Consider the following 27,654-nt stretch of genomic DNA (forward strand, 5'->3'; position numbering starts at 1 on the left):
CAGCCCCTGATCTCCCACCTCCTCAGGGTCAGGTGCTCTCTCCCCCTGCCAGCAGGACCACCCATGCTTTATAAGTCCTCTCTGCACCCTTAGCAGGGCAGTGCCCTGAAAACACACATAGTAGATACTCAGTAATTTTTTTTAATTGATGACAAAGCAGTGACTCAGCTGGGCCATTTTGGCCTGTGTGATGTCCAGGAACCCCAGTGATTTCCCTCTTCTGTCCATCCCTCCTCCCCCTACACCCTTCCACTCTTGCAGGAGTCACTGGAGAAGTCAGGCTACCTGCTGAAAATGGGGAGCCGGGTGAAGACGTGGAAGAGGCGCTGGTTTGTCCTGAGACAGGGACAGATCATGTACTACAAGTCTCCGGTGAGACCCTCCTTCCCCAGGACAGTAGGCAAAAGGACCCCACCCCAGCCCCAGAACCGCATGAGAGGGGCTGGAAGCAGGGCAGAGGGTGAAGGTCTGGCAGGCAGGGAGAGGCAGCCTGGGCAGGCACCTGAGGCTTTGAGCCCCACACGGGACCATGAGGCTGGTCACCGGTTCTCACAGTGAAATCAGGCACTGAGTAGTCAAGGGCACTTCTAGATGAATTGGCTTGGTGACTCCTTCTTCCTTCAGAAGCCGAGTCCTGTCAATGAACTATTCCTAGGCTGCCCTCACATCATCAGGACTGTTCTAACAGGCGAGCTTGTCACCTCCTCCATCTCCTTCCTACACTGTTTGGAATTAGGGAGCCTTAGGATGTTGGGACCTAGTTTGACAGGCCCTCCCTAGAGAACCAATGTTAATGTTTTAAAGAAGGCAAAAAGGCCTGACTCTTGTGCAACTCCAGTTGATTGTTAGTGGCTACCTTGAGCATCATGTGAGGGATTCAGGTCCCGTATCACTCAATGAGTAGGCATGCTCTGATTGATTAGTTATGTCTGCAGTGGCACTGGAGAGGGTAATGGTGATATATATAGGCCACCTGTTTGCAACACTGTAAAATATGTAGTAGAAAGAATTTAAGGGCTTTATAGCTCAGGAATAACCTGGTGGTTTCTCACCCAGTTTTTAAAGGCTCAATCTATACTTTTTGAGGCCTGGATCAGGAGGACCCATGTCTCTAATCATTGCTCCATTTAGTTAGAACCAGGATCCAGAACAAGTTATCCATCATACCACAGCCCAGGAAAGCTTAGGAATCACTTTCCCCTTTGTGACCTAGAGTAAGATCTGAGGGGAAATGATGTGCTCTGGGAAGGCTCCAACCTCTTTCCTCTCCATTCCTTTCTTTACAGAGTGACGTCATCCGGAAACCTCAAGGTCAAGTGGAACTGAACTCCCGTTGCCAAATTGTTCGAGGGGAGGGTGCACAGACATTCCAGGTGAGCATGCTCCTAGCAGCTAGTGCTTTAGATAGAAGAGGTGCTGGGTTTGGATATGGCTCGGATGGAAACAAAGATGGGGCGGAATGAGCATGTGTGAAAGCCATTACATCAACGTTTGCATTGATCTTCATTTGTGGGTTTGAGGAAGGAAGAGGAGGCAGAATGTGAGAGATGGAGTGAAGGTAGGAGAGACATGGAGGCAAAGATGAGGAGGAGGAGAAGGGAGGGAGGGAGTACCAGGGCAGGAAGAAGGAAGACCCGGTGGGTCAGAGATCTGTGCCACCTCAGAGCCAGTTCTTCCATCGTCCTATCTCCCCATCCCCGCCCCCATCCCCAACCCCTCACTTCTCCACAGCTCATCTCTGAGAAGAAGACCTATTACCTGACAGCGGACTCGCCCAGCCTGCTGGAGGAGTGGATCCGTGTCCTACAGAGCCTGCTGAAGGTCCAGGCCATTGGGCCTCCAGCCCTGCCTCAGGGTGGCACCAAGCCCACTGTGAAGGGCTGGCTGACTAAGGTATGGGTGGGGTTGGTGGGGGAGGAACGTGGTGGGCTCCTCGTGAGAGTCAGGGGAGCCGGCAGTGAGTGCCGGGGGTGGTGGGTCTCCTCCTGACACACAGCTGCTTTCTCCAGGAGGCTCCTCGCACTGATACCTGTGGGCTGAACCACACAAGGTGACGGTGAATGAGTGTCTGGAAAAATAAGGGTCAGTGTTGTTACGACAGCAGCTATTCTCGAGACAGAGGAGGGAAAGGAATGTCTCGGACCCATTTTGAGGTCATTAGGAGTTGCCCTCACCCCTGCCTCGTACCCACCACAGCTCAGTGTGAATAGTGGGAAGCTGTGACCTCGGCGAAACAGCTGTGGCCAAAGACTTATAATATCTCAGGCTGCCCTAAAGATGTTTTAATTAGGGCTCTTCTGGTTGCAGAGAGCTGAGAAGCACTTGTTAATCCCAAGAAAGGAGAAGTTAACAAGGAAGTGCGTTAACTAGGCCAGGATGCCGTCAGGAATGATTGTGTGAGCAAGTTCAGTGCTTGGGGCTCTGCCTCTGCCTCTGCTTCCCCGTTCAGTCTGTGTTCACAGTCATCTCCTCTGCCCATGTGCAGTGTTTTTTACACTTCATGATTACACTTGCCCAAGGGCTTCAGCCCACCGTGGCCCTTCCCTTCCGACTCTAGCCTCTGCTGACTAGCAAGTTCTTCTCATGATCATATTCCTGGGACAGGATATCTGGTTGGCCTGGTCAGTCTTTTAACGGCGGGTCACACGAGGATGGATGGGGTGTCACGTGGTACCATGGACCCTCGCTGTGAAAGGGCTGGTTCCATTAGTAGAGAATCTGGGTGGCATCTGAGTTTGACCTGGGATTGACCAAAGGATCTGACTTGGACCAGGGGTTTTGAGATCTGTCTCCCTGTGGCTTCTCTTTGCCAGTCCCGGATCTACTTCTGGGGTCGTCTGGTTCTAATAATGCTGGTTCATTTCTGGCCTACAGGTCAAGCATGGCCATTCCAAACTGGTCTGGTGTGCTCTTGTTGGGAGAACCTTCTACTACTGTCGAAGCCACGAGGACAAGGTACTGCCTGGCCTCCCGACAGCTTCCTCCAAACCACATTCCTGTGGCTCAGTGTCCTTATGGAAGGCCCCAGCTTTACCCTCTACCCCACCCAACCCCACAACAAGTACAGAGCTGTCTGGCCAGATCCCTCTAGAGTGTGTGACCAGTGTGCATGGTCCGCAGATCCTGCCTGTGTGGTCTGTCTGTGCTTCTCCAAGCCCGCCTCAGCCAGGGAGCTGTAGTCTCCCCCTCCCCATCTTGTCATCCACCCACGTCCTTGATTCCCAGCCCTACAAGGCCTGAGGGTTCAGAGAGAGGAGACTCCTCCGTTCCCCGCTGGCCCTCCCATTCACGGAAGGCTCGTGTCCACAGCGACCCCTGGGCCGTCTGCCTGTGCGGGACGCACGCATAGAGGAAGTAGATCGATCCTGTGACTCAGACGAGGACTATGAGGCTGGAGGAACCCGGCGGTTGCTTTCCTCCCACTGCACCCTTGTGATCCACCCCCCAGAGCACAGCCCCACCTACCTCCTCATTGGCACCAAGCACGAAAAGGTAAGGGAGGGGGCTGGGCCTCCATGGCAAAGCTTGGACCTTTGATTCTCACCTTCCTTCTCTCTTCTGAGCTTCCCCAAATTCGAATCTATTTCCCTCCTGGACATTTTGGCAACTAGTATTTCCTGAATATTCCTTGTATTGAATCCATTCCCAGTGACCAACATCTCTCCACTGGGGCCATGAGATGGAGGGAACCACAAGCTTAGGAACTTGGGTTCACATTCAGCTGATCCCAAGTCTTTCCTCTTAGGCACCGGTGGCCTTGACTTGTGCCAACCAGACAGGCTGACCCTCACCCTGGGCTTGGCCCCTTCGGGGAGGCTCCCTTGGAGCTCTTGCCTCCATTCTTCCCCAGCCCAGCCCCATCACGTGGCTTTCCATCCTCTTCCAGGATACGTGGCTTTACCACCTCACAGTGGCTGCAGGTGGCAGCAGTGCCAAGGTGGGCACTGCCTATGAGCAGCTTATTGGAAAGCTGATGGATGGTGAGGGAGACCCAGGTAAGGCGAGGGTGGCCATCACTGCTGGGTTGGAGGGTGGTGGCTGGGTAACTGTTGGTCAGGAACCCAAAGAAAGCACTACTGTACCCTGAAGCTGTTTGGAAACCTTCTAAGCCACATAAGGGCATCCCCGTCCTGAGCTCCAGGACCCCTGTTTCTGGTGAGGATACTGAGGAGACCACTCAGTATCTGGGAGAGTTGTCTGGGGAGCAGACTTTCCGATGACTTGGTCAATGTTTTACTTTGTTCACTGCAACTTTGCTGGCTGGGCAGAGGGTTGAGGAAAGAAGGTGGCTGGTTAATCTATAGTTAGAGTTTGTTAATAAATGAAGCCTAAGTTAGGATCAGGCTAACTAAGCCTGGGGCATTTTGGGGTCTTTATTTTGCTACTGATTCTCAGGACCCTGAGGATCCAAGGGCACCCAGAACACACACTGCTTTACTGCTGCTCCGAGGCTTGTTTGTTCCAGGCTGATATACGCTCCTCTATCCAGACCTAGCGCTGCAGGGAGAGGCCCTCCCCTGCACACGCACGCTTGCACTCCGATGTCCATGCCTTGCATTGGACGTTCACCCCTGTTGCAGCCCCATGAGCAAAGCAGTAGCCGCCTTCCCGTAAGCCATGCTTGTGAGTGTGCTGAATAAATGCAGCGCACAGCCCACACTCTGTGGATATAAATCCAGCACAGCCCATGTGTCCCGACTGTGAAAGCACTGTCTTCCCCAGAGATCAGGATCGGGGTGCGGGGGAGGCGAGTTCCCTCCTCAGTGGTAATGGCCGCTGCTCTCTGGTGCTGTGCTCCGGGCAGATTCCCCCCTCTGGAGGCACCCCATGCTGTGCTACAGCAAAGACGGGCTGTACACCTCCCTCACCACCCTGCCCTCCGAGGCCCTGCAGACGGAGGCTGTCAAGCTCTTCAAGGTAAAGTGGGAGCTGAGCCCAGGCCCACGGACTGTTGGCGGCGCCCTTGCCCTGTGCCCAGGCTCTGCCCAGAGCAGTGCTTCCCACCACAGTGATGCCGGGGTGGAGAAGACCTGTGCAGTTTAGGGGGGAGCTCCCGGAGGGATCTGAAGAGGAAGGGAAAGAAAGTCCCTCAGGGCTCCCATCACGTCCTTTCTGGCAGGGAGGCTGGAAGCTCTGGGACTTCATTCACGGGCCCCAGTGGAGCACTAGCGAAACGAAGAGCTGCCCTCCTCCTGCAGTGAACAGCGGGAGGGGGCAGGTTTATGTTGCTTCTGGACCTGAGAGATTCTGGCCTATTTTAGAATATTCTTTGTTCCCCTCTGGATATTCTATCTTTTTAAAAAAGGAATATGTCTTGCTTATGTAATGGAAACATTTAAAGGAAAGATCCTGTCCCAGAGTAGCCTTCTCGGGAAGCGGAGACATTCTCGAGCAGTGACGATGCTCCCTCTTAGCAAGGGCTGTCTGCAGTGAACCGGAGCCTTCCTTGAGCCCTGGGGGGGACGGCCCAGTCTGTCCCCTGTCACAGAGGACGATAATCAGGGGGCTGTCAGTCTACCTGTGCCCACTGTCATTTCCCTGCAGTCGTGCCAACTCTTCATCAACGTGCCCGTGGAAGCGGCCTCGGTGGACTACCACGTGTCCCTGGCCCAGACCGCGCTGCAGGTCTGCCTGGTTCACCCCGAGCTGCAGAGCGAGCTGTACTGCCAGCTCATGAAGCAGACCAGCTGCCGCCCGCCGCAGAAGTACTCCCTCATGCAGGTGGACGTCCCTGGGGTGGAACGGCCGACGGGAACCGTCAGCCAGGGCTGCCCAGGATGTGGGAAAAGTGGAAGGAGGTGACCGAGCCTGGCAGCCAGTAGGCGGCTTCCGTGCGCAAAGCTGCCCGGGTCCCGCTGCCCTCTCTGTGCCCCTTCTGGATGGCTGCACACAGTCAGATTGTGTGATTGAGGTTCTGCACAAAGCCCGACCAGGCTGGCCATCCTGGTGCCTGCAGAAGGCTGGGGGCTGCGGTTCAGAGAGGGTCGTGAAGGCTCTGTAGCTCAGGACTGCGATGGCGGTGGCATGGTGGACCCAGCGCTCAGCCCACATTACTTGTTCCCCCCGGCAGTGCTGGCAGCTCTTGGCTCTGTGTGCCCCACTTTTCCTGCCTCAGCACCACTTCCTCTGGTACGTCAAACAGCAGCTCCAGCGCCACGCAGATCCCCGGTGAGTGCACGTCGTTTCCTCTGCCACTCTGGCACTACCGACTAGCATGATCCGGAGGGACGCAGGGGAGACTAGGATGGATCGCATCGCCCCGCCCTCTGGGATTTGCACAGTGGTCATGTAGACTTTGCCCATCACCATGTACGCAGATGGGCATGTGGAGATCTGGGCACGCGGAGATCTGGGCACGCTCTGCACACCAATCCACATGTGTGTGGGTATTTAGTGGGGGCTCTCATGTGGAGCTACAGTGCCCCCAAATCATCCCCAGATTTGCATTCTCTGTTGCCATGTTTTCTGGCTTCTGCAGAAAATATCCGTGCCAGCAACCTGCAGCAGATAGGTCCCGAATGACAAATTAACACCCCAGACCAGTCTTTGGGGCTCGTGTCACAGCCTTCCAGCTGCAGGTTTGGTCCTATAGGTTACATGTAGGTAGGGAACCAGGGTGTCAAGGTGGTAGGGATGAGTGGATTCCCCGGTTTTCCTTTCTTCCTTCGCCTGTCTTTTTAGAAATGAGACGGGCCAGTACGCCACGTACTGCCAGCGGGCAGTGGAGCGGACGCTGCAGACTGGGGAGCGGGAGGCCAGGCCGTCGCGCATGGAGGTGGTGTCCATCCTGCTGCGGAACCCCTTCCACCACTCCTTGCCCTTCAGCATCCCCGTGCACTTCGCCAACGGGACTTACCAGGTGATGAGGGACCTACCAGGTGACAAGGCTGCCGCGCTCCCTGTGCTGAGTCTTCTCATAGTGCCATCCCAGAGGAGAACACCTTTGGGCCAGTGGGTGCTCAGCCTCCTTAGGCCCAGCAGATCTTAACAGGCAGACCAGCCAAAGGATGGGCCTGGGGTGCAGGGGGCGAGTGGGGCCATTCGTGCCAGTGTGGAGGGAGTACGGAGCTTGAATCACAAAAGTGCTCACTCTTTGGGGCCTGGGAAGAGGATCTTTTGAACCCACTACGTGAACAGGGAAGCTGACACACTGACCAAGAAAGTGGCATGGGAAAGGGCCACCCAAAGAGTGACAGCAAAGGAGGAACGGAGCTTATGTGGGACTTCAGTTTACGGTGGGCGGGCTCCTCCCTTAAGCACTTGCCCTCTGCACGTGGAAACCAGCTTTCTTTGGCCTCTGCCATCGCCCTTGCTCCTTTCAGCCATGCCTTTCCACCTCCCGGGTTCTGACCCCTCCACTAGCCCCCGTGGGGCCCTCTCATGAGGTCCCCTCTCCCGGCAGGTGGTGGGTTTTGACGGCTCCTCCACAGTTGACGAGTTCCTCCAGCGGCTGAACCAGGAGACGGGCATGAGGAAGTCCTCCCATTCTGGCTTCGCCCTCTTCACGGACGACCCTTCTGGCAGGGACCTGGAACACTGCCTGCAGGGGAGCGTCAAGGTGATGGTCCCCCGTAAGCCAACTGAGCTTCTTTCTGAGCCACCTCGGTCTTCAGGATTTTGTGTTCCCAGCCTGTTTGGGGCTGAGCCCGAGGCCAGCATTTCTGTGCCATCTTAAAATGTGCCCATATAGGCAGAGAAAAGTCGTCTGTGCCCTTGTCTCTGGAGACAAGATCTCCACATCCCTCCCTCCCTCCCTTGAGAGGCTGTTCAGCTTCCAGAAGAAAAGCCGCTTCCCAGCTCAGGGTAGGAAGGACAGGGAGGCACTTCTCAGCAGCAGCGCCCCCCGGGCAGAGCCTGCTGCCAGTTTCGTACACACACGTGTAGACGGACAACTGTACGCCTGGACCCAGCAGATGTCGTGTTGTACGCTGGCAGCTCACTCTTACCCAGTCTGCCAGGGCCCGTGCTGTGCTTACAGGTTCCACCAACTTTAAAGAGGTAGATCCTTGTGGTACTTCTGTGCGTAAAGGCCCTTGAGTGGGATTCGAGCCCTATGTTGCATTAGGGTCTGGGGTTAGAGCCGCGGGGCATGCTGGGTGTTTGTGGGATGTGCTGGAGCACTTGATGAGGATGAGGGTTTTGGCTGCAGTTTCTGCTTTCTTTATGGTGACAGGACAAAGGCTCCTATAGTCTTTTACCATTGTCTGGAAAAACTATGCCCGGGCATCTGTAAATGCCCGGGCATCTGTAAGGCTTTGTTACACAGTAGGCCTCCGGTTATATTTGTTGAAGAGAATGGCGGTTGGTGGGAGGGAAGTGGAGCCGGTGATAAGGGGCCGTGGTTTTGAACTGGGGCCTGCCTAGCCTCTGGGAGGCCCCCTCAGATGTCCAGGCAATGGCGGCAGCATTCCATGGTTTGCTGCCCACGCCATGCTCAGAGCTACACCTCTGTCTGTGAGAAAGCCACAGGCACCCTGGGTCCTGGGAGCATGAGGCCCCGCGGGTCAGCCTCCTGATGGAGGACAGTCGTTCAACTCTGCCCCGCTGCTCTGCCCGAGTCCAGCCCTGACTGGACCTTGTTCCCTTCATCAGGGGCTTTTCTGACTTTCCTCTTTTGCCTTGTGCAGATCTGCGATGCCATCTCCAAGTGGGAACAAGCCCTGAAGGAGCTTCACTCTGGAAAGTCTGAGGGTGGCACACGTGTCGTGAAGCTGATGTACAAGAACAGGTCCTGGGCACCGCCAAGGGGGACCAAGCATGAGGGCTGCCGCTGGGGTGCAACTCATCACTCCCCCAGCTGGAGGCCTGTCCTGCACAGGCAGGGTGCCCAGAGATATAACACTGCCTGCTGGTCAGTAGCTGGAGGCCTGTCCTGCACAGGCAGGGTGCCCAGAGATATAACACTGCCTGCTGGTCAGTAGCTGGAGGCCCAGGCTGGCTCTGCTGGCCTCTGTGAGACCCTGGACAGCTCAGGCTCTGCGTCCCTGTACTGTGTCTGCACACTCACACATGCACGCACACACACACACCCCTGCCCCCCAAACAGACCAACTTCCTCAGGTGGCTGCATGTGTTACATTAAGAGAGGAAGATTTTGTCCGAGCACTAGATATTTGACTAAAGAATAAATTGCTCCTGTACCAATTCCAGGAAATACAGGAGAAATCCTGACTTAATACCAATTTAAGTAAGAAAATTCCATCCCAGTATGTCTCCAGGCAGATGATTTCCATTAGTCTGTTGGAATCTTAACTCATTCAGTTTCCTAATAAGCTATGATTCCAGGTACCAGATTCCCCTCACCAAATCCAGTAAGTCTTAACGGTGAATTCAGAACTGACCATGTGCTACTGTTGCTGTGGGACCTGATGGCCCTCTATCTGCTCTGTGTCATGCTTGGTTAAGTTTTTCTGGTGGTAGTGGAAAATAGGCTCACAAATGGTATAAAAAGAGTAGTTTCTTTCTTTCTTTGGAAATCAAGATAAACAGATGCAGAGACAGCTTCATCCGTTTGGGATCCCAGCTGAGCCCTGGCTTCTCACTCTCTTCCCTGTAGGCTGTACTTTCGGAGTCAAGTCAAAGGGGAGACAGAGCGAGAGCGCCTGCTGCTTGCCTCCCAAACTAGTGCAGAGATAGTGGCAGGGAGGTTTCCTGTCAACAAGGAGCTGGCTCTGGAGATGGCTGCACTGATGGCCCAGGTAAGGTTCTGTCCAGGAGTCAGGAGGGTCAGGAGACATCTTGGACTCACAGGTGGAATGCACCACACAGGCGGAAACAGGAGATTCTGCGAGTCCTGAGGTGCCAGAGAGGGCGGCCTTGCTGACTCCTTACCCAGCAGAGTGCCTCACTGCAGATCCAGGCTACGTGCAGAACTCTGGGCGTGGAAACCAAGGGCCTGGGTTTGAATCCTAGCCACCTTCCCGCTATGAGATCTTGGCCAAGTCACTTCACTTGTCTATGCTGTAGTTCCCTTTTTCGTATACCGAAAACAAAAATACCTCCCTGCCTGCCCCTACAGGGTTGTACTAAGTATAATTCCTAGATAATGTATGTCATATAATGTATGTGGTTAAGTGTGTACTTACAGCTGTCAAACATTGTAATGAGAACTAGGAAAAGGAACACACATTCAGACTTTGACTCTTCTCCCTATTACCTTTAGGAGGCTGTCTTGCCAAAGGAATCTGGGATACCTTCATGGTTCCCGTAAGAAAGAGTCTGGATCTACATGCTGGAGAGGAGGGGGAAATAATAACAGTTGGCCTTTAATACAATAAACATGTATTGAGTATGCTGTAGAGAGCCCTGTGCGAAACATTTTATATGTAGTACCCTATTTAGTTCTCACCCCCACTTTATAGATGAGTAAACTGAAGCTCACAGAGTTTAACCTGATCATGGTTTCAGAGCTGGTAAATGGCAGAGCTGGGATTTGAGCCAAGTATCTGACTCTAATGGCCACATTTGGAACAGTCAGCTCTACTGAAGGATCTGTAGCATCTTCAATCCTGTATCCCATATTTTTGGATTAGAAGCCAGAATTTCTATAGTGTTTTCCCTTGTCTGCCACTAATTAACTGTGTCTTTGGATAAGGCACTTGACCTCAGCTGCAAAAGGAGAGTTGATCTAGACAATCTCTAATATTCTAGGACCCTAAGGCTGTTTCTCTAGTGTCTGTGAAACTTGAGATAAAGGGTCTGTCTGTTCACAAGAAGTGTTTTTTCACATCCATTCACACCTCACCAATAAAGGAATGAAATAATGATTTCACCTCTCTCAGCAGGCCCCCACCCCATTCACGTCCAAATTCCTGATTTGTCCCTCCGTGTGCTTCTACCACAGGTAGAGTATGGGGACTTGGAGAAGCCCATCCTGCCAGGACCTGGGGGCACACCCCCTGCCAAGGCTCTGCATCACCTCCAGCAGGTCCTAGACAGGTTCTACCCAAGGCGCTACAGACACGGGGCCCCCCTGGAACAGCTGAGGTAGGCTGCAAGGTCTTGCAGGGAGTCACCATAGGGAGGCATGGGCTGCAGAGTTGGGGAAAACCTCAGAGCTGCAACAGAAACATGGCACCATATCTCTCCATCCGTCTAACCCAGGCACCTGGCAGATCAGCTGACCACAAAGTGGGCAGCACTGCAAGGCTGCTCCTCTCCTGAGTGCATCCGCATCTACCTGACAGTGGCCCGGAAATGGCCTCTCTTTGGTGCTAAGCTCTTTGCTGCTCAGGTAAGTGTGGGCAGTTTCCAGCAGAAGGAGTGGTTACCACACCCTCAGGAGCTCCCTAAGTTTTTCCTGGATTCGGTCAGGTTTGAGCCAGTTCAGTCTGCAGCGCCCACCCGCAACCACTAGGGGTCACTATCTTTCCACCCATTTCTTGCCTACTCCAGCTTTCCCTGGTCCAGAGCAGTTGTGACTCATTGCTTTCGGGCCAGGGTTATTTCTGGGTGATCCTTAACTTTCCTTTATTGACTTCTTTCCCAAGCCTACCCTTGAAAAAAAAGATAGGGTCAACTAATTCACAACAGAGTTCAGACTTGATATGATGTTCCTCTTGAGAATGTTTTTATTTTAAAAGAAGTTTGAAAGAACAACGTGTAACCTAAACAAATACATCTCTGCTGACCTGGTGCAGCCACAGAGGGATCTGACTACTCAGGCACCAGTTAATTTCTCCTGCTTGAAGGCCAGGTGGCCAAAAGTAATTTCAGCTGGAACTTTTCTTCACTGGGTATCTGGTGTGCATGAAACTTCGTACGTAATCACACAGAGTGTCCTATCCTCGAAGCTGGATCATGATCCTGTTCACTGAGGATACAGATTAGACAACAGACATTCACTCATTCATTCAACAAAGAATTGTTGAGCTCCTACTGTATCTCAGGCATTGTGCTAGTTGTCTGAGGTGACAAGAGGTGAGCAAATCAGACACGTCCTCACCTTCATGGAGCTTCCCATCTAGTGGGGGAGGTACACACTAATCAAATAATCACACATACACTCTCTCTTTCTAAATATATATATATATAAAATATATATAATTTTTTTACAAGCTGTCACAAGTGCCATGAAGGAAAAGTACAGGGGTGTTATAAAGGCATATAACATGGGGACCCACTTAGTCTGGAAGGTTGGAAGAAGCTCCTGAAAAAAGGGACATGTCCATCTCTCTCCCCAGCCTCCCCAGGGTAGGAGAGATAGGAAATCTAGATTGCCCTACTGCAGCCCTGGCAGTGAAAATTAGTCATTCTAGGACTTATCCACCAAATAGTCATTTTTCTCCCTGGTAGGGCCTAAAGCCCTTGCATTATTGTTTTCCTAATTATTTTATAGTCCCTAGGAAATTGGTTGAAGCAAGATGCAGCTTGCACTTAGGAGGGCCTGTGGGTGGAATGCTGTCAGTTTCTGAAAGCCAGGAAAAAACATCCTGTTCTCCATGCCTGTGACAGAACAGCCAGGGCTGGCCTCTGTTCTGGAACAGGAACAAAGTGTACTGTGTTCTGTACCATGGCAGGATGGGCTATAGGTACTACAAGAAAGTGATACTCGGGGTTGTTAGTAGGTGGCCAGAGCCCCAAGCCAGGTGCCTCCTGCCACGAGCAGCCTGTTTACTCCAGCATGCTGTACAAATACCATCTTCTATGTTTTCCAAAAGAAAAAAGTTGGAAATCACTGCCTAGCAGATCCCTGGATATGCCTTCTTCCTCAGAAAGCTCTAGTGGTTCAGAATCCCTAGCTGTGGATGTCTGATGAGATTTTCCTGTTCCCCCAGCCTGCACAGCTGTCTTCCAAGGAGAACAGTCTGGTGTGGATTGCCGTGAACGAGGATGGTGTCAGCATTCTGGACCACAACACTATGGTACGGGAGGATGAGGGCTGGCTTCCTGACCCCTCCTTCTCCTGAACAGTATCTTTTCTTCTTCTCTCTGGACTCAAAGGGCTGAGCTAAGTGACCACGGTTTTCCTTCCCCCACCCCCTGCTCAAGTACTGCTGTCCTCTAGTCTAGACACAGCTTGTAGACATTCAAAATGTAGATCTCCAAAGTGTGACCACTTCAGACTTCTCCCTTCCTGGTCTGGAAGAGACCGGGCATGCTGGCTCCTAGCTCAGGAGGCAGGTGGAAAGTTTTTCCAGAACTAACTGGATCTTTCCCCACAGCAAGTGCACGTCACTTATCCCTACTCTTCAGTGATGACCTTTGGTGGCTGCCGGGATGACTTCATGCTTGTGATTAGATCCATTTCAGACCAGAGCTCTGGAAAAGGCCATATTGAGAAGTTGATCTTCCGGATGGCTGCTCCCAAGGTGGGTCTGGAAGCTGCTAAAACATTTTACCCTGCTGTGGTCTGATGAGATGGGCTCGGAGCTTAGAAAGGAAACTGGGTTTGTGACAGTACTCTAGAAGGGCCCTGCCCCAAATGAAACTTTTGGCCCTATCGTCAGTACCCCAGAGGGTTCTGGTGGCGTCTCTGCGGTCACTGCTGAGCTGGCAGGTGGAGGGGCTGGCGGGAGAGGGAACTCACTCTGGTCCAGCTACTCTGCGCTCCTCACGTTACCCTCCTCTGTTCTGTTAGCCACAGCACCGGACAGGCTTGAATGGGGGCCCTCTTGCTGCTCTCGTCCTTGCAGCAGGCCCAAGTGTTCTCACCTTGCCTTGGGCTCTGCTGTCCCGGCACTAGTCACAAGTGGGACAGTCTGAACATGCTCCCCCTTCCCTGGGGTCTTGAAGGAGGTCCTAGGAACTGTTCACTTTAAGGGCCTTGTTCCTACTCAGTACAGGAAATGTTGATGCAAAAATAACAACTACAGAGACTCTGAAACCAAAGTTCTGATTTATAGTTCCTGGCTCCCTTCTGAGCAACTGGAAACCCTGTTGTTTTAACCCTAAAGCTGGAGTTTGCCTAACCACCTCCTCCTTTCAATACTGTCCCTGCCAAAGGAGAGGATATACAGATCCTTTCCTCCAGGGAGGCTGCCTTGCCTTGCCTTGGAGACAACCAGGGCGGAATGTTGGTCCTCCTGTCCTCAGGAGGTACTGGGCACCTCAGGACCTCCAGACGCCTATTTCACTAGGCCTCCGAGCCTCATAGGAACGATCCCCTTTGGACATTTCCTCCTGGGTGGGTATTTTAATTTAAGGGACAAACTGAAGCCCAGGAAGCTTATATAACCAGTGCAACAGCTAGTGAGTGAGCGAGCCAGGATTCAAGCCAAGGCCAGTGTTCAATTCCTTTGTTTCTCCTTCTCTCCTTAGATTGCAGAGGTGACCTTCATCATGGCCAGCTACATGAACCACTGCTCCACAGCTGTGGACCCACCCCCCAACCCGCCTGCTGCCTGCCAGCCATGGGAACTGGATGGACGACAGTTCTTTGCTTCTGTTCCATGTGCTGCCAAGGGGCCAACGTTGCTGTGAATATTTCTCCTACCCCTTTCCCCACCACCACCTGGTGCCTCTGGGATTAGAGAGATGTATCCTCGGGTGCGACACTACTGTGATGGGTCTAACAGCCCCCCTGCAGCCTGCCCCAGTTGTTCTGTGAAATGTGTATTTCAGTGTCCATGAAGCCTTTACTCTCTAGGTGCCTTATAATGTTTCAGGGCCAACCTTTAAAAATCCAGACCCAGTATAAAAACCACTCTTTTTTTTCACAAGAATACTGAGCTCTGGATGCTGCCCGATTCTAGACACAGATAGGGATGGCCCACTGTTTGTTACTGGTTACTGAGGGCATCAGTGCTGTAAGTCAGAATTTCCTGCACTGCTACTCTCAGGGAGACTAGTATGTTTATGTTGTGTATGGTCCTCATGCAGGGATTTATACTTGAAGTTTTCCCGACATCCCTGAACAGGAGAGGACTAGAATTTCCAATTCACCTGAACTCCAACAAAAGCTTAGAACTCACTAAGACTGGACTTCCTTTCCCATATGGGAAAGGTGTTGGCAGGGCTGGAGAAAAAGGAGGAGACTCACCTTTCCCCTTCCCCTGGTGCGAACAAGGAGGCATCGGCGGTGCCCTTCTGGGGCAGCGGCACCTGTCTCTGCAGGACAAAGCGCTATTCCCCTGAGACTGAAGCTGTTCTCCCTCACACTGGACCGTCAGCCCAACTGGGTACAGGCAAGGGCAGGGGCTAGGTCCAACCTGACCTCTCCCTGTCTCATTTTAACAACTGGACAGGGCTCAGTGAAGGCTGTGCTTACTACTGTAGGAGAAGGTGGTCGTCGCTTGTCCCCCTGCTCTTTGAAAGACCAAGCAAATGCATTCTGCTTTTTGCTGCTCTGTGAGGCCACCAAAGATGAGTCAGAAACAGAAGACCCCCTGCAGGCTCGTGGGCCTGGATTTGTTCCTTAAGACTTCTGGCGAACTTGCGCTGGGAATTAGTTTGAGGGCAGACGCACATTATGTGTTATCTGTCCTAGCCTGAGAGCATCAGGTGAAAGAAATTGAAAGTACCTTTCACCTTTTGCCTTCCTGACGATGCCAATATCCCCCCATCCCCGAGTGAGACCTTCTGTTGGATGCAGAGATGATCTTGTCTCCGCCCTCCCTTAACAGGAAAAAAAAAAAGACGAAAGAGTTCATTTATACTCTGATTATTTTCCAACATTGAAGAAACTGAGTTTTATTTCATAGCTCTAAGGCAGTCTTATCATCTTTCGATAAAGTGCCGAACAAACTATATGGGTTTAGCAATAGCATCCAAGAACCAAGCCTTTAACCCCAGCAAAGTGTGTGTGTGTTGCACACTGTGAAAACTGCAAGGCTGGAACTAGTTTATCTGAACACCTCAGCTGCTGTAAGCTTCCCCTCTCTCACCCATTAAGCTGACAAGCATGATGAAAAAAGCAGCACATCAGAGTGTCTGCCTTTTTTAAATGAACTTGACTTTGCCAGGCTGGCAATTTTATAGCTGCCTCCCATTTCTGTTCCTGCCTTTCCCCCAGCATTTGGGATTTAGCTGAGACATTTCTACCTCGAACAAGTCACATGTCACATGTCCCACAGGCTCCTGAATAACCCCTCCAGGGCTGGTGTAAAAGGCAGAAGTTACAGCTCTAGTTTTGCAATATCTTGAGTGTCTCTAAGGCAAATAAGGAATTATCATCTAGCCAGGAGTTAAAAAAAAAAAAAGTCCCAAAGAAAAAGCAAGAATGGAGCTGTGTTCATATTGAATTTGGGGGTCACGCTATTTCCCCCGCCCTGTCTTCTTCCCAACCCTTCAGGAATCCTCCCTTAGTTTATTAATTTTATATAGAAGAAACTGCCTTATAAACAAAGGCTTCTATAGTATGTATGTTTATCCTTCTTTAACATGTCTGGAAACCAAAGTCAAATTTCTGTCTGGCCTTTTATCTCATCCCTCTTGGCAAAAGAAGTTTTTGAAACCATAGACAATGCTGAGTAACAAGAGTATTAATGTGCTTGACACCCGTGACTGAAATGCCGTGATCGTGTTTGTCAATAAAAAGCAGCTGTCTGAACCAAGCAATTGTGTATGTTTTGGAAGGAGATCTGTTTATTAAGAGAATCATCATAAATTAAGCCTGTACAGAACACAGGAGCTAGGTGGACAGAGACGAGTCTTTGTAGGACATTTCTTCCTACTGACCAGCCCCTGAAGGGCTTGCTTTTTTTCTTAACTTTTATACAGGGGTACTGTGCAGTTGACAATTATCTTTCTCAAGAGATCTGATGTCAGTTTCCCATTGTCTTGCTCTACATATTTCAACAAAAAGTAAACTTGAACGTGCTTAGGAATTGCACAAAGTGCTCTTGGTCAACATACTCCTGACATACTGTTTCGAGGTCTCCCCTCAGGTGGTAAACAAAACCTTACAAGGGGAACACTAAAATACACATCAATACTTTGCTCAGCATCACACAATAAGTTAGGCTTCCAGGCATCTGCTCTATGGCTCTGAGATCCACCGCATCCATACTGGTTCCTAGGACTGTGCCCACCTGATGGTTTAAAATACAGAAAATAAACCAGCCACTGTGGCTTAGGAGTCATCTCCTCTGGAAAACAATACTGGCCTTCTAAATGCTGGGACTCACGGGCTCGTTGATGTGGCTTTTTGGTGTGCCAGGATGTCCTGGCAGCTTCTGTACACTTCAATCAAGCAGTCCAGCCGGGGTTTGGCACTCTGAATTCCAAAGGGGAGAAATGCAGAGACAAGGTGAACGTAAAGTGCTTAGTGGTATTGTGTCCATGTGCAACCTCAATCTCTCACCCACGACCAGGGGGTCTAAATGGTACAGGTGTGGGCTTCAGAAGTTCAGGCCTCACAGCGTTTTGCTGGGAGGAATCCCTAACCAGGCCCACATCCCAGCCTGTGAACTGTGGACGCAGGAGCTCGAAAGACAGTTTTTAATCTGTCTAAATTTCATGACCTCCACCTAAGAGCAAGCAAGAGGAGTAACAAAGACAGACCCTCTTGGGAAGTATCACAAGCTGCGAAGCGGTTCTCAGAGACAAGAAGGGCAGTTTAATATGTAAATATTGAAAATTATTTTCTATAATGAAATATAATACAACCAAATGAAAAGAAAAGCCACAGAATGGGAAAAATATATGGGGAAAGCACATTTAATAACAGTTTGCTACCCAAAATATAGAAATCGTTACAATGCATAATCACTATCTAGTATCTACTTGACTAATAGAGGCGATGGATAGTTTAAAACAGAAAATACTGATAGGTAGTACTTACAAGGAAATATGAAAAGTCTCTTTGTCATTTAAAGAGACACAAATTTAATAACTCTAAATTCCTTTACCTACATACTAAACTAAAAAATAGCTAAACCCACTGTTAGCCAAGACTACAGAAAAACAAGTACAAATTCCCAAAAGTATGGTAAAGTTGTCCAATCTCTGGAGCCAAATCTCAAACATGATTAAAATCTATGAAACTATTCATAAGCTTTAATAAAATAATTTTGAACTATAATGCAGAAGAATTTTAGCTTAGCTACCTTAAATCCTTTGTGAAAAAGGAAGGGCAGTGAGGCAGAGTTAACTGCATACATAAATACTTTATATACCTATAAAATAATTGATTATAATCATGTTTGTATAAGTTTTAATTTTTTAACATCTTTATTGGAGTATAATTGCTTTACAATGGTGTGTTAGTTTCTGCTTTATAACAAAGTGAATCAGTTATACATATACATATGTCCCCATATCTCTTCCCTCTTGCGTCTCCCTCCCTCCCACCCTCCCTATCCCACCCCTCTAGGTGGTCACAAAGCACCGAGCTGATCTCCCTGTGCTATGTGGCTGCTTCCCACTAGCTATCTATTTTACATTTGGTAGTGTATATATGTCCATGCCACTCTCTCACTTTGTCCCAGCTTACCCTTCCCCCTCCCCGTATCCTCAAGTCCATTCTCTAGTAGGTCTGCATCTTTGTATAAGTGTTTTTTTGTAAGAGCAAAACAAAGAATAATCTGAACATGATTTCAAAAGCTAGCAAATGAGGTAGCTAAATAAACTAATATTTGATATGATATAATTATTTAAAATAGTAAGTATAATGGCCTTTGTAAATGCATGAAAATATGTATATTAAAAAAGCAAGGGCTTCCCTGGTGGCGCAGTGGTTAAGAATCTGCTTGCCAATGCAAGGGACACGGGTTTGAGCCCTGGCCCGGGAAGATCCCACATGCCGCGGAGCAACTAAGCCCGCGTGCCACAGCTACTGAGCCTGAGCTCTAGAGCCTGCAAGCCACAACTACTGAGCCCACGTGCCACAACTACTGAAGCCTGCGCGCCTAGAGCCTGTGCTCTGCAACAAGAGAAGCCACGACAATGAGAAGCCCACGGACCGCAATGAAGAGTAGCCCCCGCTCACCGCAACTAGAGAAAGCCTGCGCACAGCAACGAAGACCCAACACAGCCATAAATAAATAAATAAATAGATAGATAAATAAATTTATATATATATAAAAACAAGACACAAAATAGTGTATAACAGTCTGTATAGATCAATAACATCTATGTAAAATTGCATATTGGCAGACTGATGGAGTCAAAGCAGATGAATGATGACCTATAGGCAGAAGTTGCTATATATTTGTTTTTATCTCTAAAATTTGTATAAATTCGTAATATTTCTGAAAGCCTTATTTGCCTCAGAAAGGAATTTCTGAAATAACTAAAATCCTAATTCTCAGTAAAAATACCCCTCTGGTATCCTCAAATACTCTTGACAACAGAAGTTCACATTCCTACTGAACATAAGAAGCCGTGGATATGCAGAGAGGAGGGGAAAGGTAGAGGATTTCTTTGCAGAAGAAACTTAAGTATTCTGTGCTCACCTGGAAGAGAGGTACTACTTGGGATATCCCATGTGGTTCCACTGGATCCTTCAATAAAATGCAGAGGTAGTAAATCACCTTCTGCTGTAAGAAAATAAACCAAATAGCAGAGATCTAAGTAAAATTCAGTTTTGTTTCTCAAGGGAAGGCTTAAAACTTTTTCATACACTTGAAAAAGAATGCATTTGAAGTGAGGGAGAAGTATATTCTTATTCTTTAGATGAAAAAAGACAAAACAACAACAACCAGAGATGACTTTGAAGCAGGGCTAGAAAATAAAGATGAAATGCTGACTCCCTATCCATAAAAACCTATAGTATCTCTTTAAAAATAAAGGACATATGTTTTCAATACAAGTTTCACTTTTATGGTTTAAAGACATGTCAGCCAAAAAGAAAACACTACAAGTACTGGAACAGAGAGCCCTCAAGTTTAATTCTGTGACATCAGTTACTTTACGTATTAAGACTCAGTTTAGATCCAGGCATACCCCATGGGCTGCCTCATCCAGAGAGGCCTGTAATATTTACCACTTAAATACTTACCATGTAAATAGCCTCATTAATGACAACATCATTCACCTCGCCCATCTCAATGAAGGTGGTGCTTTCTTTGCCTGAGGCGTAGGATGAGGTCATCTGGATGCCAAGGGAATCAATGATTAACAGAGTCTCGTGATCAATCTTCACAAAATGGAGGTAACCAAGCAGGCCTAAGAGAGTGATGAAGATGGCAGCAGAGAGGATCATGCTGTTCTGAAGAGAGAGCCAGACACAGGCGGTAAGATTACCAAGTGGTCCTCCACATATAGCTCTGCTATTTAATAAGTCAACTCTAGGCAATGTGGAAAAAAGCCTTTGTCTGTTGTGAGGTGAACAGATGGGAAGAACATGCACGGAGGAAGAGGAAACTACTTTTACTTGGGCTCTGTAGTGCTACGAAAGCATATGATAAAATACATCCAGACAACAAATGGATAGGTCTCGGGAGGAGAACCTCCATCAGCAAAATACCCATCACACTGCTTTCAGAGATTTTTCTTCCAAAATTGCAACTTAAGGACTCAGATCTTCTCTTCTCATGCTCCATCAGTAAGATACGTAGGAAAATCGCAGACTGGAGAGTAATAAAATGCTTAGCACAGTGTAGCAGATAATACTCAACAGCCGCTCCTCCTTCCTAATAGAAGTTGGAGTGAATCATGATTGGTTCCCACTCCTGCCAATGATTGGTTCAGAAATGGACCTATGACACAACTCTAGCCAATGAGATGTGAGGGGAAGTCGGCTGGAGGGGTTTCTGGAAAACTAAGTCCATCTCAAAAAAGAGATCTAAGGAAGAGAAGGCCCCTTCATCCTGAGGTTTTGATGCCTGAAAACCAACTACATGGCCTCTGCCAAACCATGTGGAAAGCTAGGCTGAGGACAGGCAGAGTACATCAAGGGCAGAAAAGCAGTAAGATGAAAAAAGTAAAATCAACAGAGCCTCTTAAGCCCTCTAGAGCCCTCCTTCGTCCTGACTTCTTGTTTTGTTAAATAATAAAGATCTTACTATTTAGGGCTCTTTTTGTTGTTTTGGGTTGTGACTGACTCATGTGTTAAGGCTGACTGACTAGATGAAATGACTGATGTGTTAAGGGCCCCAAAAATGGTATTTACTTCTTTGATTCTAAGACACATCTACAACCGTTTAACATTCCTGAAGTTGAAATGTGTTTTTCTATCAAGGTATGTTTCTTTCATGTGGCACTGTTTTCCCTTTTTTTTCCAAAAAGCTATTTAGAAGGATGACACAGGAAAAAAATCATCGATGATCTAGAATCAAGAGATTCACTAATTTACGACTGTCATTCCTTGAGCATAGGAAGTGTTTTATTAATTTTTGTTACTGACAAGATACCCTCTTTGACCTAACTCTAGTCAAGCTCTTCTAAGTGCTGGACCTTGGTGTCCATTCTTGTTGGGCCTGCAGTGTCCAACAAGTTGTAGCAAGAATCTTGCTAAGTGAGTTTAAAGAAGACCCTCACCCTTGGTATCTAATCACCGTGGCCTGCCTTCAGCCAGAATCCTGTCAAATCAATTTACCCAGAATCCCCCTTTACCCCTGATGTTTCCTTTTAGTAATTTTCCATCCACTGACCCCTGACCCTGCTCCTTAGCTATAAATTTCCACTGGTCCCTGCTATATTTAGAATTGAGCCCAATTCAATACTTAAGTCTCTTTTCTCCCATTGCAATAGTTTCTGAATAAAATCTGTGTTTACTGCTTTAACTACTGACCAGCTCTGGTTTTCCTTGAAGGTACCTTTCGACTTCTTTCTACATAACACATAGTTAACTGTTAGATCAGGAGTCTGAAAACTATTTGGGCCTGTGATATGTGTTTGTCTGGTCAACCTTGAGCTAAGAATGTTTTTTACATTTTTTAAAGGGTTGATAAAAAGAAAGAGAGAAAAAGAAACAGAAGAATCTGAGACAGAGACCTGAAAGCCTAAAATATTTACTATTCGACCTTTTAAAGAAAAAGTTTGCTGACCTCTGTGCTAGGAAATTATTTGTTGATTAACAAATGAAGGATGGAGAAATCTATGTGCTGGGTCTCTGATGACCCAGAAATATCTACTTTGAGCTAATTAAATGTCTAGTATCTAGTACAGTGTCTTGTACATAGTGTGAACTGAATAAGCATTATGGAAGAATAGAGAGAGATAAAATTCAGTTCTGGCCCTTACAGATTTATTAGAGGCAAGAGTAACATATATAAAATACTTTTGGAGAATATTATGATTCTGACTAGAAGTGACTAAGACAGGATTAAAAGAGAGAGAAAGCCAGAAAGAGAGACATTAAAGCACATAGGAATATCCTATGAAGACTTCCAAGGAAGCAGGATTTAACTGGTGCAGAGGAGGTGGTGGTTACTGACAAATATACTTAGCTGAGAAAAGGAAGGGGGAAGGACATTCCAGGTTGGAATAAGTAAGGTAAAAACCTAGAATTCTAATAGAACTGTGAATTCAAAAACTGGGAGGAAAGAAGGGATGAAGAACAGTATATACTTAGGGGATTTGATCCATATCAGCTTTTCTATAAAGTAATCCCTGCCCAAAACTTCATTACCCCTGCATTTTTTATACTTCATTTTTCTTTCTGAAATTCTAACAGTTCAATATTCATTTGGGGTTGAAGTTTAGCCACATGTTTTAATGAATTCCTTCATCAGATTTCTTCTCATCCTAGCTGAGATTCAGTAATTAGTAGTTTTGAATAGGAGGAAAGGTAAGAAATTTTGGTACACAGAGCCCTTAAGAAGTGTTGCAGTGGAGTTTAAAGGAAGATAAGGTTACCGAGCCCTGGACATTTGCTGAGGGTAAGTGGAATATACCAGGATGAGAGAGGTGAGTACAAAAGGGAGCTGGCGTAAACACAAACTTCTATTTAAAAATTTTGCCTAAGCAAGCCCCCCGCAATGAGGAGACATCATAGTATAGTGGGAAAAAAATGGTTTCAGAGTCAGACAGCCCTGGGTTTGAAGCCCCGGTATGCCATTTACTAGCTTTATCACTTTGGATAAGTTATTACTCTTTCTGAGTCTTGGTTTTCTTCTAAGGTTGAAATGAGGCATTCAGTAAAGCAGTTGGCACTCAGTGGGCATTTAATAAATACCTGTTCCCTCCTCCTCACATGACTACCTGACCAGAGCTCAGGCTAGTATTGATATTCAACTATTTTATATATTAAATCTTTCTGGGGGGAGGAGGAAGGACTGTCTTGGCAACTTAACCATTTTGATTGACTTATGAACAAACTTTTAGATACAATTTGGTACAAATTAGGGCATATATTTTGCATATATCTACACTACTAAATTACCATGCTCTGAAATATGCTCTGATGGCACAAAAAGCAAATGGATGCAGTATTGAAAACAATACCCAAATTATAGAAATAAATAGCCTTGCTGTATTTCAGCTCTGGTCAGACCACTCCTGAAATAATATAGTCCACTCAGGACACTAAATATGAAACTAAATTCATCCTGAAAAGGGCAATTAGGATGATTCCTTTTATTTTAGGGCTGTCACAATGCTACTACATAAGACCCTCACAATGCTGTGAAGTTGGTGTGGCAGATATTAATTCCATTTTAGAGATGTGAAAACTGAGGCTCAGAAAATAGGAATGACTCTGGAAATTGAACACAGAAACCACTCCTCTCCGTAATTTCACAATTCTTTAGAAAATACTTGAAGTTGGGGAAGGGATTTGGGGGGGGGGGTTTAGATTGCCTTGAAAAAGAGAGATTAGGAAGAACTATCAAACAATTAACTTGCACACAATTCTTGTGATTTATGGAGGCAAAGACAGTTTCTAGAAGACTGTAAAAGGTATTGTTAGCAGTGATTCCTCTGAGGGGTGAAAGTTATGGATGAGGACGATATACTTAGTTCTCTGAACTCTTGGAACTGAATTACTATGAGCATGTACTACAGAGAGCACATGGAAGTTAAAGTTTTAGGCTGTCCTGCAAGGACTAGATGTATGCTGGGTGGAACCACGGAGCAGAGCAGCGACCCAGGAGGGGGATAAAGTACAGGAGCACAAACTTCACTAAACGTAAGGAAGAGAGCTGTCCAGCAGCGGAATGGCGTCCCCAGAACCAGCGAGTTTCCGCCCTCCAGGCCCTACGACCGCAGGAGGGTCCGGCGAGAGGTCTGGGCTCGACCCTAAGGCCCCAATGACCCTTCCAAACCCAAGCCCCCAACTCCGAACGCGGGAAGGGGTCGGCCGACCTTACCTCGCAGAGGGTGAAGAGTCCGTAGGCCGCTAGCCACACGGTGCAGGTGACAGCGGTGAGCGAGCGCAAGGTGATCCGAGGGCAGCTGAGGCAGAACTCCAGGCAGGAAGGGGAGTAACAGCGGCGCTGCAGGGCCAGGCGGCCGCCACAAATATCTAAGAAGCTCTGCTCGTCCTCCATGGCCGGCTCGCCCACACCAGGCCGGGCCGCGACGCTCTAACGCGCCCTGCAGCGTCCTCTCGCCGGCTCTGGGGTTGGCCACGCCCCGCCCCAGGCTGCGCGCAGCCGCAGTTCCGCGCCGACAGCAGCCAAGGCTCTCGGGGTATTCTACACCCGGACCCCCAGAGATTCGTTGCGGGGGCGGGGGCCAACGTCTGAGCGGACAGATTAAAACCGCTATTAACGTGCTTTCGCCCGACAAACTGAGTTTTATTTCCAAGCCAGAGTACGCCCCAAGGAGGCAGTCCGCAGGTATTCGTTCATTTCACTCATTCATTCATTCTTTCATTCCGGTGCCAGGTAGTTTTAAGTGCTGAAGGTACAGAGGTGAACAGTAGTGACAAGGTCCCTGCCTTCAAGCAGCTTCCTTCCTATTAAGAGAAGCAATATGGAAATAATTTCAGAGAGTGCTGTTGGCAATAATATGGCCTGCAGGGGCTGCTTGGGGACTTTCAATGGGCAAGTAAGGAAAGTCTCTGGGGAAAGACATCAGAGCTCCAAGGATAAGGAGCCAAGACTGGTCTCGGGATGCTCTGGAGAAGGAAATTGCCAGGAAGGAGGACCAGGAAAGACAAAGCCCCCGAGGCTGGAACAAGGTTGGCTTATTGGAGGAATCAAAAGGTCAGAGAGGCTGACGCATGGGGAATGCAGTTGGAAGTTGGGGAGGTAGGTAGGGGCCAGATCCAGGAGGGTCTTGTAGGGCCCGTAGGGAGTTTTTGGATTTCACTGTCTAGTTTTCTCTCCCAGACCACTGTGCGGAGCACTGAGAAGGCAGACAAGTCCTGGCTGGGAGGGTTAGCAAGAGGGGAAGATGTAGAAGGTATGGATAATAAAATTACTAAACTCATGACTAATAGTGACCTGTGGGTTCCCCCTTTTTTTTTTTACTTGGGATGTGGCCCAAGAGTGCCTGTGTGGCCCGTTAAAAGAGTTAATGTTGCTTCAGCCCTGAGGCAGCATCGTGTACTAAAGAATCTGTGTATAAAGATAAATGGCATAAAGGCCTCACCAACTTTGTGTCCCCATGAAAGTCAGGTTCAGTTTCTCCATCTTCATCCAGGATTTTGTTTTCCTTTTTTACTTTTCCTAAAGGATTTTCTTCAAGCATTGTTTTGTTTTTCCAATTTTATTTTTATACCCTGAATCTTACCAAGCAATACACCCCTTTTTGTTTTTGTAAATATCATGCAAAAGTGATGTTTGCTTATTGTGGAAAATTTGAAAAATACAGAAAAGAAGAAAAGTTTTAAACCATCTGTATTTCCACTACTCCAAGATAAACAGGGTCGATGTTTTGGGGAAACCACCAGGCCTGGAGTTTTTAACTTGCACTTCACAGATAAAATCAGAGTTTCATCTTTAGTTTCATTAACTTATAATTGAAATTTAACATTTCTTTTGATTATGAATTAGGCAACAAACCAATTAGTATTAGCAATACTTGTGATTTTTGTCACCGATAGAAACCACAGATATCTTTATCTCACAATAATTATCTCAAAATGTCATTTCCACTCATCACTACTTCAAAATTGCAGTAATTATTCGACCAACTACTAGATCTTCTTATTTAATGTGTCAATAGAGACACCTATTACCGTAAGACATTTTTTAAATATTTTGATAACAGTATTTTAATTCAGTTGGTTTTCTTTGAAATCCTATGTATTTTATTCATTTCAAAACATTATTGTGATAAGGGGTCCATTAGGTTTACCAGACTTACAGAGGATCTGTGGCACCAAAAAAAGTTAAGAACATGTGCAGGCTCAGAAGTTTCACAACTCTAGAGTCATAGAAAGAAAAAAAGACACCTAAATATATTTAAAGTACTTAATTTTTTGAATATTAAATTATTATATTAAATACCACATTCTAGGGATAAATAGTGTGGTAATCTAATTCTGAAGTCTTTATAATCACTTTGCTCTGTCAGATCACAGTGTCATCGTAACTCGATTACGCAGTTTGGCATCCCAGTAGAAATTGAAATCTATGTATTTGCTATTTACTTAGATGCCGCCTGGGATATGAAGCAACAAGTTCTCATGCCCATGACCCTGTAAACACAGCAAGGAGTGATTCTTTCATCTCTCAATGTTGGACTTAAAAGTATTCACAAGCCTCAAAAATTCGGTGGAATATAACAGCAAGGAAGGGCAGGCTGATGAAAAGAACTTTGACTTAGCAATTGGCAAGTTTCTCCGAGGAGGTTTAATATCTTTTTGCAGGGTCATTAAAGGAGTCTCACAGCTAATTCCCTCATGAATTCAGTTGTGGAGAAGCAGAGAAAGGAAGCATGAGAAACATGTACTCTGTATTTGTCAAGGCAGGCTAACTGCTACTAAAACAATGTCAGTGGCATAACACAATAAATGTTTGTTTATTGTCTGTCTACAGTTCCACTTAGGTGCTTGCGGTGAGATGACCCATCATTTCTGCCAAGTGGTGATTCAGAGACCCAGGCTCCTTCCACTTAGTGGCTTCACAATCCCTTGGGGCCTCCTCAGGGTCCCCTCCCTTGGATCCTCTACATCTGGCTAACAGATGAGGGGCAAGCATGGAGGATCATGCATGGGAGGGTTTTAAGGCCAAGTCTTCAACCCACATTCCATTGGCCAGAACTCATAAACATGGCTGTACCTAACTTCAAAGGAGGCCAGGAAACATGGTCTATCAGTATGCCCAGTGGGGAAAGAAAAATGATTTGGTGAACAACTGGGCATACACTTTCCAAAGAGTTGTGACTACAGAACTAGGAAATATATTTGAATGCATTGAGCATTGTGGTGGCAATATACAGATTAATCTGACCTACTTTTGATAAAATGGGTACTTATTTCAACTGTTGAAGTTTTTCTTGGAAACTGAGTGTCTATGAATAGTAAGAAAAAAAATCTAGCCAAAGAATTCAGTTAACTTTTTATTTTTATGGCCCATGCTGGATTCTTAAAACCCTTCTATAGAGCTTTCTTTTAGTACTTACTTACACTTATAGATTGAGTAGTTTTTCTAAAAATACTGCCTTATACTGTAGTTTTCATTCTATTTACTTTTTTTATGATATAGGATTAGTGATTATTGCTACTGTGTTAACTGAGAGTAGGTCTTCTTAATTTAGGACCACTTACTTGTGAAAGTAAAGGCCCATCTAAGTGAAAAGAAATTCCAAATAAATAGGGTTTTAAAAAGATAAATATTGCCAATTATACTTCAGTTTTTAAAAAGCCAACAAAAAGAACTTAAAAAGCTTGTTGCAAGTTTGTGAAACTGATCAAGAAATAATTTACTTTGCATAAAAAAG

At 47.4% G+C, this 27,654-nt stretch overlaps 2 protein-coding genes across 6 annotated transcripts in view; one reads left to right on the top strand and one right to left on the bottom strand.

Moving 5' to 3' along the window:
* The window catches only part of PLEKHH1 (pleckstrin homology, MyTH4 and FERM domain containing H1), a 51,570-nt gene extending 35,077 nt beyond the window's left edge, over window positions 1–16,493 (top strand). The window contains exons 12-29 of the mRNA XM_061180945.1: window positions 262–372; window positions 1,287–1,373; window positions 1,732–1,893; window positions 2,875–2,955; window positions 3,310–3,492; window positions 3,887–3,995; window positions 4,805–4,917; window positions 5,545–5,721; window positions 6,071–6,168; window positions 6,682–6,859; window positions 7,403–7,558; window positions 8,628–8,728; window positions 9,557–9,698; window positions 10,844–10,986; window positions 11,104–11,233; window positions 12,777–12,863; window positions 13,164–13,310; window positions 14,260–16,493. Of these exons, the coding sequence (XP_061036928.1) occupies window positions 262–372; window positions 1,287–1,373; window positions 1,732–1,893; window positions 2,875–2,955; window positions 3,310–3,492; window positions 3,887–3,995; window positions 4,805–4,917; window positions 5,545–5,721; window positions 6,071–6,168; window positions 6,682–6,859; window positions 7,403–7,558; window positions 8,628–8,728; window positions 9,557–9,698; window positions 10,844–10,986; window positions 11,104–11,233; window positions 12,777–12,863; window positions 13,164–13,310; window positions 14,260–14,421 (2,367 nt within the window). The 3' untranslated portion in view covers window positions 14,422–16,493. The remainder of the gene's footprint in view (window positions 1–261; window positions 373–1,286; window positions 1,374–1,731; window positions 1,894–2,874; window positions 2,956–3,309; window positions 3,493–3,886; window positions 3,996–4,804; window positions 4,918–5,544; window positions 5,722–6,070; window positions 6,169–6,681; window positions 6,860–7,402; window positions 7,559–8,627; window positions 8,729–9,556; window positions 9,699–10,843; window positions 10,987–11,103; window positions 11,234–12,776; window positions 12,864–13,163; window positions 13,311–14,259) is intronic.
* Window positions 11,561–24,390, bottom strand: PIGH (phosphatidylinositol glycan anchor biosynthesis class H). 5 transcript variants are annotated; one of them, XM_061180946.1, is made up of 6 exons: window positions 24,132–24,390; window positions 19,880–20,089; window positions 19,335–19,418; window positions 17,067–17,155; window positions 15,469–15,555; window positions 11,561–11,812 (listed from the first exon to the last, which is right to left on the bottom strand). In XM_061180946.1, the coding sequence occupies exons 1-6, from the start codon at window positions 24,309–24,311 to the stop codon at window positions 11,767–11,769; spliced, it is 696 nt and encodes a 231-aa protein (XP_061036929.1). In that variant the 5' UTR covers window positions 24,312–24,390; the 3' UTR covers window positions 11,561–11,766. The 5 variants fall into 5 exon arrangements, with proteins under 5 accessions (XP_061036929.1, XP_061036933.1, XP_061036930.1 ...); XM_061180950.1 differs by having other exon boundaries at window positions 19,880–20,084; window positions 24,132–24,218; XM_061180947.1 differs by having other exon boundaries at window positions 11,737–11,812; window positions 15,462–15,555.
* Window positions 24,391–27,654: the final 3,264 nt, after the last annotated feature.

Source organism: Eubalaena glacialis, chromosome 2, assembly GCF_028564815.1.
Source record: "Eubalaena glacialis isolate mEubGla1 chromosome 2, mEubGla1.1.hap2.+ XY, whole genome shotgun sequence".
In the NCBI taxonomy this organism is placed as follows: Eukaryota; Metazoa; Chordata; class Mammalia; order Artiodactyla; family Balaenidae; genus Eubalaena; species Eubalaena glacialis.